Source organism: Megalopta genalis, chromosome 7 (genome assembly GCF_051020955.1).
Source record: "Megalopta genalis isolate 19385.01 chromosome 7, iyMegGena1_principal, whole genome shotgun sequence".
Classification (NCBI taxonomy): Eukaryota; Metazoa; Arthropoda; class Insecta; order Hymenoptera; family Halictidae; genus Megalopta; species Megalopta genalis.
Window position 1 is genome coordinate 12,141,089 of NC_135019.1, and position 13,878 is coordinate 12,154,966.

Here is a 13,878-nt window from a genome sequence, read left to right on the forward strand (position 1 = left end):
TTCTCTCCGTGAAAACGGTTTAAATTCGTAAGCGAAATAAAAACGCACCTTGAACAATATTTTGCAAATAAACCTCGACAATCTTGGAAAGACGGCATAACGAGGCTTCCTGAAAGATGAAAGAAGGTAATAGAGCAGAACGGTTCATATATAATTCGATAAATCAACCTTAAACAACAAATATCGTGTAATCACTTCGCATCAGACAAAAGGAAAGAACTTATGGGACACCCTAATACTTTCATCGTTCGTCATATTCGCGTGCCGAGTAATTCGAATTGACTACTCGCGGTGCGCGTTTCGCTTCTCGTTGTTCGGCTCGTCGTTATCTTAACCGTTACTCTTGTAATGAACGAGTTTTATTCATACCCTCGCAGAAGTTACCGCTTTACGATCGTCGATCGCTGTCGCTTATTTCCTAAACGAGCAACGACGGTCAGGCTTATCTCACCTAAAGCTCGAACCGGGTGTTAAAACTTGTCGTTAGCATTGCAAAAGATACCGCTATCGATAATGCCGATCTATCGATGAATTCTACACGTTCGACGCACGGAACCGCGTTGACTTTATCAACCCTCTCGAATGCAGTCAAGACATCGTGTCTTGCAATTACAGTCGAGTACGACACGTTTATACTGCCGTTTTTTATGTCGCGACTCGTTACAAATAGCAAACAGCTCGACCGGCTGGTAAAGAGCTACATTGTAACACTGTTGTGCACGATGTTTACCATGCCGATAACGCGAGATCGTTTACACGAAAATATATAAATTGTTCCGATACAGCCGATAAGGGCTCTTTCGTCACGTATGCACCATGATGACACCGCCGCGATTACGTTACACGAGCGACGCGCGACACACTGTGTCCATAGAATGTCGACGCTATTTATCTGCACGATATAAATTTGCCACCATCGACAAATATTATTCCGGTCAGTGTATCTCTCTGCTCCTCCTGGACCACACTAAGTGTCTCTTTGAACGTTGTTGCATCTACCACAGTGGTTTCCGATCGTGGGCGCGTGTCGTCTTTGACGAGAATATACCGGGCGACGTGGACCCACCGCATTCCAAACGTGCATCTTCCGTCATGAGCCTAATCGTTTATCGCAACACGTTCGTCGCTCTCAAAGGTGCCGATTCAACAATGAATTCACGATATTTATTTATATATTTAGTCTGATATAACCGTGCGCGTATTCTCTCGACTGACTAACGCATTATCTACGGCAGTTGTTCAATCGTTTGTTTAACGCTAAACCTATCGTGACGATCATTTCGAACGGTTGCACATTCTTTATTTTAGGATTATTGATGTTGGGTGCCCCGAAAATGTCTCGCAATCCGGAAATGGCGGGTTCCTCGGATCATTTGAAGCAACTTTTTCCTTTACAAAAATTTTCTCCGAGCCACCGTTAACGAGTTATTAACGAAAAACAGTGACCAATAAGAATCAAGTACGGCTGACGCGAGGCGGCCCAGCTAACCAGTGCACGAAGCCCAGTTCCGCTCCTTGGCTCGGTCGCCTCGCGCCAGCTGAGCTGGGATTCGACCGCTGCTCGACCGCTGGCGCCGTTGGCTCGGCCACCTCGCGGCAGCTGATCTCGCCTCTCATTGGTCACGGTTTTTCGTTAATAACTCGTGAACGGTGTCTCGGAGAAAATTTTTGTAAAGGAAGAAGTTGCTTCAAATGACCCGGGGAACCCGCCACTTTCGGATTGCGAGACATTTTTGGGACACCCTGTATAGATTCTTATGTAGGAAATGATCGAACAGATTTACCAATTTGTGCACACACTGTTAGAGCACTGGTGAAATTGTAATTTTAACGAAAACAAAAACAGATTCGCAAATTTCAAGATGTTTGGAATATTTTGGGCCAGATCAGAATGGAACAAAGAAATAAAAAGTATTAATAATTAAATTCGTGCGTTCTCATATGCACTGACTGAAACAGCTTATCGGTTCGCATAACGAATTTATTTATGTGCCAGTCTTGAATTTTTAACTTTTACAAGTATTCGATTTTTCCTCCGTTTTGCGTTTATTATGCAGTATATATTAATGTTAAGTGGGTAAGTGAGTATCAGTAATAAAATTGTTAATTTTATAAAATAAAACCGTCATTTTTATTCAATTCATTGCTTGATTCTCCCGCCACATACAGGGTGTCCCAAAAATATGGAGATGAGGAAATGAGGATTCCTGAGGTCATTCGAAGTAACTTTTTCTATAATGAGCAGCTCTGTTTACGAATTATAAAGGTTAAATTGAACTGACCAATAAGAGGCGAGGTCGAAGCGCACGAAGCCCAGTTCCGCTCATTGGCTCGCCGTCTCGTTGGTCGCTGTTTTTTTGTTAAAGAATGCCACGGATTGCATTTTCTTTAAGAAAAAAGTTACTTCAAATGACCTCAGGAACGCCTGACTTCCGGGTTGCGAGACATTTTTTGGACACCTTGAATAAGTGCGCGCTCTGAAAAGGAGGCGCCACAGCTAACTGGTTAAAGATCAACAAACGGGAATCGCTTCCGGTGCTTAGACTTAGCGTTAATCACAGCCTGAATCGATCGATATGTCCTCGTTCGACCTAGCGTTAATCACAGACAATTAACACGCTTTATTCGATCGTCCAGGAGCCAGGAGCTTCTCGCGGGTCGGCTTCGTCGGTTTGGGCAACATGGGTGGCCACATGGCGAGGAACCTGTTGAAGAAGGTAATCACGGTTATGGGACTGTCGGGAATGTCGATTTTTCATTTGGTAATTGGCGCGATTGCAGGGTTGCAGATTGACCGTCTACGACGTTAATGAAACGGCCATGTCGAATCTGACGGAGGCAGGCGCGAATCGGGCCTCGAGCCCTGCGGAGGTGGCAGAGGAGACGGAGGCGGTGGTCTCGATGCTGCCATCCAATCAGCACGTTCTGGACGTGTACTCTGGAAAACACGGATTGCTGAGGTACACCGATACCACAGCCACCGACGATTCAATCGCCGCCTCGTCCTACAGTTCTTCTTTTTTTTTTTGTCACCTTTCAGTTCAGCGAGGGAGAAGACACTTTTCATTGACAGCAGCACGATAGACCCGTTCGTATCTCAAACCTTGGCAGCGAATGCCGAAAAGCAAGCAGCTAGATTCATAGACGCCCCAGTCTCTGGAGGTAACAGTTGCACTTTAGGATTTCAGTCTGAAACACTCTCGGAATATTTGAACGAATGTGGAAGACTCCTTTCTAACCCTTTCGTTACGGGTGCTGACTGTAATCGGCGGCCGCGAGACGACCCGTGTGTAGGGATGCTGACCGTAATCGGCGTTCGCGCGACGATCTGTTAATAGAGCTAACTAAATGTGTAGATAGCTTAACCCTTTGCACTCGAAGCCATTTTTAACTGTAAATCTAAATCGATTTTTCTAACTTATAGTATTTCCATTTTGTATGACAAAGTGCATTTTATGCGTATAAAATTGAGTCTTGCGGTGACTCGTAACAACAGTTATACTTTCAACAATTTTTTAAATCTAAACTTTGTTAACCCTTAGCGCTCCGCGCGTTTCTCGAGTACTACCAGCAACTCCGGCACATTTTTGGAGCAAAGCGCCTGAGATAAAGGAAGTCTTATTTTCAGCGGAAAAGATTACACGTCCATGCGAATGCATTTGATTTGATTTAATTTATAAATATACATTTTCCTACTGTAAACAAAAGATAAATTTTAAATTTTGTAATTCACCATGGTGCGATATCTTTGGTAACAATCTCCCATGTGCATTCTGGGTTTACTTGGACAAGTGTCACAGTATTCACTTTGCCAAATAGAGTTACTAGATATTTCTTTCAAGTTTAGAACATTTTCTGCGTAATCGTTGCTTTCCTTTATAATTTCATTTACCAATTCGTCCGTGAAAAATAATTTAAAATATCGTATCGGCTGTTCAATGTTTGTAGGAACTTGTTGTCCAATGACCCGTGGCAATATACTAAAAGGTATTCTATCTGGAATATGTAATTCTTCCGTAACATCGCGCCACTCATCCAAGTCTTGTAACGAATCTTCGCTTTCGCTTTCAATAATTCTCATTCTTCGTCTCTTTGGTAGTATAATTTCGCTGCTACTACTCGAAGCGTCAGAATCATAACCAACATTGTCTTTCACAATGTCTTTTAACTCTTCAAAATGAAATACGTCTTTGGTATCACTCGGCTCTAAATTCTCATCGTAATATTTATTTTTCTCCATGTTGCTAACCGTAGAAAAGGTCAAAAAATGGTTTAATCGTAATGATACAGACTTAGCACGTTTTAACTACAGACAACAATTGCCAACGCCGACGATAACGTATGCTAAAATCATTTGGCTCCGCAGCGGAGCCTTCGGAGTTACGGAACAAATGACAAATGTCTCCGTAGCGGAGCCTTCGGAGCGCTAAGGGTTAATATAACAATTATCTTGGAACGTGTGCAACAATTTTAGTGGTGCTTCAGAGTCACCGCTCGAGTGCAAAGGTTTAATATTCACATACGATATTATTATATATTATATATATAATATAATATAATATAATATAATATAATATAATATAATATAATATATATAATATATTATAATATATAATATAATATAATATAATATATATAATATAATATATATAATATATTATAATATATAATATAATATAATATATATAATATATAATATAATATAATATATATAATATATTATAATATATAATATAATATAATATATATAATATATAATATAATATAATATATATAATATATACTATAATATATATAATATAAATATATATAATATATATATTATATATTTTTCATATAATACGATGAAACAGTTGTTACGTAGCTCTTAAAAAAGTGTACATACAAGACAATCGCAAAGTGGCGTTGAAAGACGCCGTCCGAACATCGAAAACTACCGACGTGCAAAGTGCACACATCGCGGCGCGGCGCCCCGTTCAGTGGCGTCACTCCAGCGGAGCGAGCTGCCGTAAGGAAAGGGTTGACAAGGCACCTTAATCCGACTATCTTCGAACTAGACATCCATCTAAGCTACGACCTTGAACTTTCGCGCAGGTGTGAACGCAGCCAAGGACGGCACGTTGACGATCATGGTCGGAGGATCGAAGGAGAACCTGGAATTAGCGAAGCCTCTGTTGACGAAGATGGGCGCGAGGGTGGTTCACTGCGGGGACGTAGGCATGGGCCAGGCCGCGAAGATTTGCAACAACATGCTGCTGGGCATCAGCATGATCGGCACGGCGGAAGCGTTCAACTTCGGCGAAAGGCGAGTCGCGGAAAGAATCGATCGCGTAGATCGCGGGTTCGATCGGAGCCGTTTGATTAAGCGTTGGTCGCGTTGCAGGCTGGGTCTGGACGCGAAGGTGTTGGCCGACATCGTGAACTCGAGTTCCGGCAGGTGTTGGTCCTCGGAATTATACAACCCCGTTCCCGGGATCCTCGACAACGTTCCCAGCTCGAAGAATTACGAGGTACGAGCTCGGCCGCTTAGGCTTTCTAATATTAACGAACCTCTGTATTTCGCCGGTTTCCGCGGCAAACTTCGCCGGACAGATTTTCTTGGCCGGTCAGAGAGCGCGGTGGCTAGCTGTGGTTTCATTGCAGGGTGGTTTCGGTGCAACTTTAATGGCGAAGGACCTGGGACTGGCGCAGGCCGCCGCTGCTAAAGTGGACGCCACCATTCCCCTGGGATCTATAGCGCATCAGATCTTTAGGACGCTTATATCGCAGGGATTTTCGGACAAGGACTTCAGCGTCGTTTATCAGTTCCTGAAAGGGCGAAAGTGATGTTGATCGAGGATTTTACGAGAGGTCGTTGGAAATATTTGTCGCTGCATTTGGTCCGCTTGTTTGTTTTTTTTTAGTAAAAATGTTTTTAGTAAAATCGTATTTAGTTTGTTGCTTTTTTAAATATTTTATTCATTCGAATTTAGCTGGTAACGAACAGTCGAAGACTCGAATGTGAGATTGGGAGGCCCGTTTAATTAGCTGTTGAACTATGTCGTGATCTTAATTGAGGCTATCGCAACGCGGGGTCCTCCAGCTTTAATTTGAGTCCTCGAAAGTTTCAACATTCCCACGGGAACACGTCTTAAAATCGATTCGAAGTGACCCTTCAAACTAGATAATTTTATCTCCGATCTTCTGATCGGGATTTATCGATATATTTTTTATGTGATTTCGAATTTGTCTAGTTTCGAAAATCGGTGTAATTTGAAGCATGCTTCATCTGCATTAATTTGAGTTCCCTAAAGCTAACCACTGACCGCCCCGTTGCGAAAAACGAATAATCTGTACCAGGATATTTAAAAATAGCGCTATTTGTGACAAGTGGCGTTTCACGCGGTGAAATCGGGAAGCTCCAGTCGAAGTTCGTACCACGTCAATTGGCGCAATGGTAAAACGCTTAAACTGTTAGCCGAATTACCGACTGTCGGTGGCGAGCGTTTGCGTCGGTAATTCTGTTTTACCATTGCATCGATTGGCGCTGTACGAATCTCGAACGGAGCTTCTGTGTATCTCCGCAAGAGGTGCCATTATCGTCCACGTATGAACAATGCAAGGTCATCGAAAATCATTAATTATGGCAAATTTAGGACATAAACAAATAATCCAGGGGGACTAAATTGTTCAGTAAAATCTAATGCATCGATATTTTATAAAAAAGAAACAAATTACGTGAACGCAGCTTAACAAATATCATAAGGCTACTATTGCAATTTATGTGTTTATTAAGGAAAATATTAATAAAAATATTAATGAAAATGTTAATGAAAATGTTAATGAAAATTTGGTTGCAGCGAGGACAACAGAAGACGCCTTCGCTAAACTTTGATAACGAAAAAAGGAGAAAATAATAAGAAATGTAACATGTTACTCATTACAGACTGAAGTACAACATACGTACATTAAATTTAAGAAAGCAACTATAAAATACACATAATTATATCATTTCTGCATTCGTATAGTAAGAGACAACTTTATCGATCCATTAAATTCTTAAATGCCGCCTTTCTCAGCGCGACGTTCATTTAAAATCTATAGCCACAACAATATACACTCTTTTCAACAATTCTACCTAACCTCCAGTCCACAAAAATAGCAATATCAATAAGTTCTTACATCGCGCATTATTCCATTGATTAGCGTGGTGCGCCAATCCCTCCTCCAGTTCAAATGCTTCTCACCCAAAATATTTCCTCCAAATTCTCCAAATCTTCCTCCGTAGATTCGCCCGACCAACAAAGAAATCCCACACTACCCTCTAACCGTCCTAAAACTCCAAAATCCAAAAATTCTATTCCATAAACCGTATTCAAGCTTTCAAACTTACCCAGAATTCTCCAGGCGCCCTGCGTTACCGACGCAGCTGCGCGTGGATGGTCAAGTTTAGCGACGACAAGCATACGTTGCAATTGTTTCGAACGGCATAAAAACCGAGCTCGCGTTACAGTGGACATTGAAAAGCCGATTTTAGAGCAGTTTTGAGACGTAGAGGGTAGAAAAACACGCGAAAGTTTCGATCGGAGATAGTCGTAGACGGTCGTTTGACCAGCGCGGTACCCCACCATTACTGTCACTCAAGGAGTTTTTGTGGCTAGACGAGGACGAGAGGGCAGTGCAGTTTGGTGCGGCTCTGTGGCACCCGTGCGTCCCGATCGTTTCTGTTGGCGTGGATTTTTCCGCAGCTAGTTGTCCCGCAAGCGAGCACCGCGAACGATCGCAGAACCGATCGCCATCAGCCCGTCGATATTTCCCAGGATCGGAAGCGACGCGTTTGGGGCCGCGCCGATGTGTCCTTAGTGGTTTGCACGTGTTCCTTTTTACGTACGCGGCAGTGTTCGGTGAGGACGACGGGGCCCCGAGATACACACGTACGCGGAACTGCGCCTTGAACGACCGACGGAGAGACACCACGGCGAAGAGGAGTGAGAGGAAGAAGAAGCAGAAGATGAGCAAGACGTGCGCCCGCTGCGAGAAAACGGTCTACCCGATCGAGGAGCTCAAGTGCCTCGACAAGGTACGTTTACACGCCGCCGTCGATCTTCCACATTTTTACATCGAGCCCGGGGAGAATTTTCTTTCGTTCGGCAACAGGTTGAACAAATTCTCGGAGCATTTACAAACGGACGGCGAACGGAATCGGCCGCTTCGGTTTTATTTTCGGTTCAAGCACATATGTGTAGCTTGCAGCATTGTTGCTGCAACAAGTAAAGTGAAACACGTTCCGGATAGTTTATGCTCGCGCGGATTGATCGGACGTGTTGTATTTTCTATAGCAGCGGTCATTTATCTCGCGGAATCTCTCAAACGTTCTCCGGATATTTTGCTTTGTTCTTTCGATATTACGGAGGCGATTTAAATTTCGAGATGCCTGTCGAGGGTGGCTCCAGCCTGCGGTGACGGGTCCATCCGGACCCACCGTTAGATTTTATCAATTGATAAAACAATAATTATGAGAGGAGTAATATTTGAATTGGAAGAATAATGCGCTGGAAAAGAGGTTAGTGATGATAAAGTCTTACCGCCGTTAATTTCATTTCAAAATGGCACGGTGAAGCAGAAAATGCGGTACAATTCTAAATGCAAGTACAGACATTATAAACTGTAAATTTATTATACTATAAATAATATATACATTATATTGTAAATAATATAAATAATATATATATATTATTTAATTTAATATAATAATATTATATTATAATATTATAATAATAATATAATAATAATAATATAATAATATAATATATATATATAATATTATAATAATATAATATATATATATAATATTATAATAATATAATATATATATATATATAATATTATAATAATATTAAATATATATATTATATTATAAATAAGACCCATAAAAAGCTGTTACAAAAAGTACGATAAACGCGAGTTCCTTTACCAAAATTTGATCTCTTTTAATTAATTAAAGGCAACGAATTTCGCAGAAGCATCCACAAATTGACAGTTAAATGCATCAAGGGACACCATACGATGCAGCATCTCTGTTTTAGCTAATGAAGCTACCAGCATCGGTGTGAAACTAATTTCTTAGTCGCGAATGATACCATCCTTGAATCTCCGCGTCGCTCAAGGTTCCCGGCCGCTCGTTTCTAATTTCCACCCGGTACGACGTGATAGTTTCACGGACAATTACACGAGATTCATCAGAGGCGGACTTTGCGCTGATAATTAAATCGTACTATCTGTCGCGAGATAAGGTTATTCTCTCCAGCCCATTATCTCTTCGCACGTTGACGAAACGAAGTCTCGCGCGAGGCTGTCCGACGGTCGGCCACGAATGCGTCGCTACTCTCGATAAAGGTCCTTTCTCTCGTTCCGTTCGCCTCGGTGCTCTCTTCGCGGGTACACGTCCTTTGCACGGAGGAGGAGGAGGAGGATCCTTTGAGAACGGTCCCGCTGCGCGAGCGGATTGCGTAGCCGAGGACTTTTTGCAACAAATCGTAGGATGTACCGTTCTCGTTCAGTTCCGCTTACCGAAGCGCAGAATGCACTGGCTAACGTTCGCTGAAAAAATACTTCGGAGATCGTTTAACCTGTCGTGCACGACCGTCGAATGATATTTCGGACGGGACGCCCGCGTTTTCTCCGTTCAAATATTTGTCTCTCGAACGCGTGCCGGTTGCAACTGAGAATATTTTGATTTCGTGCGCGAAGAGGGAAATACGCGCGTTTCCAAGTCAATCTTCTCGTAGAAACGAGATTGAATATTTTGATATTAGAAGTAATATAGGAGCGAAATTGTTCGTCGTTTCATGACGGCTACGGTAATGTCTCTCTAATTGACGCTCGGATTGTTCACGAAAATGGACAATTAATATATAATATAGTATAATACTATAATATAGTATAATATAATACTATAATATTATAATATAATATAATACTATAATATTATAATATAATATAGTATAATATTATAATATAATATAATACTATAATATAGTATAATATAATACTATAATATAATATAATATAATACTATAATATTATAATATAATATAATACTATAATATTATAATATAATATAATACTATAATATTATAATATAATATAGTATAATATTATAATATAATACTATAATATTATAATATAATATAGTATAATATTATAATATAATACTATAATATTATAATATAATATAGTATAATATTATAATATAATATAATATAATACTATAATATAGTATAATATAATACTATAATATAATATAATATAATACTATAATATAATATAATATACTACTATAATATTATAATATTAAAATTATAATATATTGCAAGGCTCGAACAATCGTATCTCCTCTTCCCAAACTGTCCATTTTTCTGCACAATCTGAGCGTCAGTTAGAGACTGTTTACTGTATTATATATTATATTATATATTACATTATATTATATATTATATATTACTGTATTTCTGACGAAGCAGTTTACACTCGCGTCGTTTAGTCTAGTCTACGTAATTATTTGAAGTTTTCTGATCATTCCCAGTGGCATCCTTCTGTGGAAAAAAGAAGTGCGAGATCAAAATTCGAAAGTGATTCCGAAATACGCTAATGGAGGATTTTGGTGCAGGTCAGAAATGACCTGGCTCCCTTTCTCCGGATAATCTTCCGAGACTGAAACGCGTCGATGTATACACGGGACCCAGCTTGGACCTTCCTTCCCCGAAATCTCTATTATTCGGACTTCTGTCCACCTGGACGGAACGTATTCTTTGTCCGTTTTATCAATCTGTCCAAGGAGCATCCTGTGGATCGCGTCGATTCTGATGTTATCGTTACTACTTTCGCGGATGTTTTACAAACGAAAATGACAAGTAGTTTATGCAAAATAGAAACTGTCTACCTCGATTGTAACAAACTAAAGCGAAATAGTAGTCTGTTTTCATTTTGAATTGAAAATTGATTGAAAAAGAGTTGAAGATTGTTGAATTTCAACAAATAGGTTGAATACAAAAATCAATCTAGCAAATAGATTTTTAATTACCATCTGATATACATAATATAATCGTGAAGGCATGCGATAATGTATTTTGTTAAATACATTGATTGTTATTGTTTTTACCGAGAAAACATATTTTACAGCTACTTTAATTAAATGGAAGTTCTAATTGAAAGTATTAAATGAAGTATAAAAATAAAGTATTAAATAAAGTATCAAATAAAATTAAATATAAAATAAATAAAAGTATTAAAGTTGTTCCCATAGCTGAATACAATTCAATAAAAATAATATAGCAGCATTCTTAAAATCTTGTCATTGTCTCTTCAATGTTTTCTGTACCTACAAATTTTGTTTTTTTTTTCATAAACGCATAAATTCCGCCGGCCAGTGACGAGTAAATATTCCTATCCTCCACTCGGAGATTTCTTTAGAAATAAATTAATCGCGGCAACCGCGGGCGTTTCCACGTATTTTAGAAATTTGTGCGTAGCACGAACGCACAAAGATCAACACAGTTCGCTCCTCTGTGAAGAAACCGATGGGCCCAGCAGCTGGAAGGGTTGTAGAGCCGCTGGGGAAGTCGTTCGAGTAACACAACCGAGTCATTGAAAAGTCTTTGTGGAAATGTCAGTGGGTTAGCCACCGCGTCAATAGCAACGAACTCGGCACGTGCAGTTTCCTATAGCGCGCGCAGTGCACCGCGCAAAACGCTTCCGTCGCGACGTATGTACCCCGTTAATGACGTTGCATCGTCGCGGGGTAGTTGAACGCGTCTTTGAAAACGCGTCATCCTTATATCTGGCGGGCGAGAGAACACGCGCCGGGAACCTCAAATATTTGCGCACGACGGTTTCCGTGGAATGATAACGCGATTATTATCATAGTTCGTCGCGCGATTCCCTGCTCGATTCTACGAGCTGATTTACTTACGACGATAATAAATTGCCGCGATAATAAATCAATTTGCCGCGCAAGGAATTCGCACGTGAATGGAAAGAAGTTCTCGTTCATGCTACATCTAATTTCAAGCCTGCGTAATGTAAATTCTATACGAATATAGCGAAGTTAATAGGCCATGAAACGAATGAATAAATGTGCTCGTGCGCAGATTTTTGTACGAAATAAAAATTTTACGCACTGTGTAGAACGCCTGGTTACAACAGAAATTAATATTTTTCTTGATAATTGGAGTGACGCGAGAATAATGTAACTATTTTCCCAATGAATTTACAAACTTGCAAACATTCAATAAAAATATTCTGCACTCTTTGGAAGAAGGCCTGGTTAAACAGGAATTAATATTTCTCTTGATAATTGGAGTAACTCGAGAATAATGTAACTATTTTTCCAATGAATTTACAAACTTGCAAGCATTCGATAAAAATATTCTGGACTGTTTGAAAGAACGCCTAGTTAAACAGAAATTAATATTTCTCTTGATAATTGGAATAACTCGAGAATAATGTAACTATTTTTCCAATGAATTTACAAACTCGCAAATATTAAATTTAAATATTCCGCACTGTTTGGAGGAACGCATGGTTGAACAGAAATTAATTTTTTCTCTTGATAATTGGAGTAACTTGAGAATAATGTAACAATTCCTCCAATGAATTTACAAACTTGCAAGCATTCGATAAAAATATTCTGCACTCTTTGGAAGAACGCCTGGTTAAACAGGAATTAATATTTCTCTTGATAATTGGAGTAACTCGAGAATAATGTAACTATTTTTCCAATGAATTTACAAACTCGTAAATATTAAATTCAAATATTCCGCACTGTTTGGAAGAACGTACGGTTAAACAGAAATTAATTTTTTCTCTTGATAATTAGAGTAACTCGAGAATAATATAACAATTCCTCCAATGAATTTACAAACTTGCAAGCATTCGATAAAAATATTCTGCACTGTTTGAACGAACGCCTAGTTAAATAGAAATTAATATTTCTCTTGATAATTGGAATAACTCGAGAATAATGTAACTATTTTTCCAATGGATTTACAAACTCGCAAATATTAAATTTAAATATTTCGCACTGTTTGAAAGAACGCCTAATTAAACAGAAATTAATATTTTTCTTGATAATTGGAGTAACTTGAGAATAATGTAACTATTTTTCCAACGAATTTACAAGCTTGCAAACATTCAATAAAAATATTCCGCACTGCTTGGAAAAACGCCTGGTTACACAGAAATTAATTTTTTCTCTTGATAATTGGAGTAACTCGAGAATAATGTAACAATTTTTTCAATGAACTTACAAACTTGCAAACATTCAATCAAAATATTCCGCACTGCTTGGAAGACCGCCTGGTTAAACAGAAATTAATTTTTTCTCTTCATATTTGAAGTAACTCGAGAATAATGTAACAATTCTTCCAATGAATTTACAAACTTGCAAACATTCAATCAAAATATTCTGTACTGTTTGAAAGAACAGTTGAAGCCTAATTAAATAGAAATTAATTGTTTCTCTTGATAATTGGAATAATTCGGGAATAACGCGAATATTCGATGCGAATATTCCAGAATAATGTAACAATATTTTGACCGCTTTATTCTCCACACGTTCCGTATTTTAGTCACCGATTTTTATCATAAATGTATACAGCAATTTGGTATAATTGTCGCAGCTAAATACGTCAAGTTGTAATATCCTGAAGCCCGAAGCGATTCGGCGAGCGCGAACTTAATTTGTGTGCCGGCCCGAGAAAGAACAGAACCGTGAAATTCTAACAAGGCACGAACCGCGTAGGCAGAAAACAGGCTTTCGGAGTCAAGGCGGCAGAAGAGGACCCGACCTCTCCTAAATTTGGATGTATCGAGATACGCAATCGCCACGTTGGTTTTCTA

The 13,878-nt window shown here is 39.2% G+C and overlaps 2 protein-coding genes and 1 long non-coding RNA gene across 9 annotated transcripts in view; 2 read left to right on the forward strand and 1 right to left on the reverse strand.

Moving 5' to 3' along the window:
• Positions 1 to 7,052, forward strand: part of LOC117221781 (3-hydroxyisobutyrate dehydrogenase, mitochondrial) — a 22,659-nt gene extending 15,607 nt beyond the window's left edge. For 4 of the 6 annotated variants that reach the window (XM_033472985.2, XM_033472982.2, XM_033472979.2 and 1 more), the window contains 6 exons: positions 2,638 to 2,717; positions 2,782 to 2,960; positions 3,041 to 3,162; positions 5,095 to 5,305; positions 5,384 to 5,510; positions 5,644 to 5,928. In XM_033472985.2, the coding sequence (XP_033328876.1) occupies positions 2,682 to 2,717; positions 2,782 to 2,960; positions 3,041 to 3,162; positions 5,095 to 5,305; positions 5,384 to 5,510; positions 5,644 to 5,826 (858 nt within the window). In that variant the 5' untranslated portion in view covers positions 2,638 to 2,681 and the 3' untranslated portion in view covers positions 5,827 to 5,928. Of the gene's footprint in view, positions 1 to 675; positions 1,136 to 2,637; positions 2,718 to 2,781; positions 2,961 to 3,040; positions 3,163 to 5,094; positions 5,306 to 5,383; positions 5,511 to 5,643; positions 5,929 to 6,839 lie in introns of those variants that run through there. The other 2 variants (XM_076523841.1, XM_033472978.2) reach the window with 2 other exon arrangements.
• LOC143259873 (uncharacterized) lies at positions 1,961 to 3,174 on the reverse strand. Its single transcript, XR_013033898.1, has 2 exons — positions 3,034 to 3,174; positions 1,961 to 2,938 (listed from the first exon to the last, which is right to left on the reverse strand). It is a non-coding gene; the product is annotated as an uncharacterized LOC143259873 (long non-coding RNA).
• Positions 7,053 to 7,626: 574 nt separating the features above from the next.
• Positions 7,627 to 13,878, forward strand: part of LOC117221783 (LIM and SH3 domain protein F42H10.3) — a 68,698-nt gene continuing 62,446 nt past the window's right edge. Inside the window, exon 1 of one of the 2 annotated variants that reach the window (XM_033472989.2) lies at positions 7,627 to 8,059. In XM_033472989.2, coding sequence (XP_033328880.1) covers positions 7,991 to 8,059 — 69 coding nt within the window. In that variant the 5' untranslated portion in view covers positions 7,627 to 7,990. The remainder of the gene's footprint in view (positions 8,060 to 13,878) is intronic. The other variant, XM_033472990.2, reaches the window with a different exon arrangement.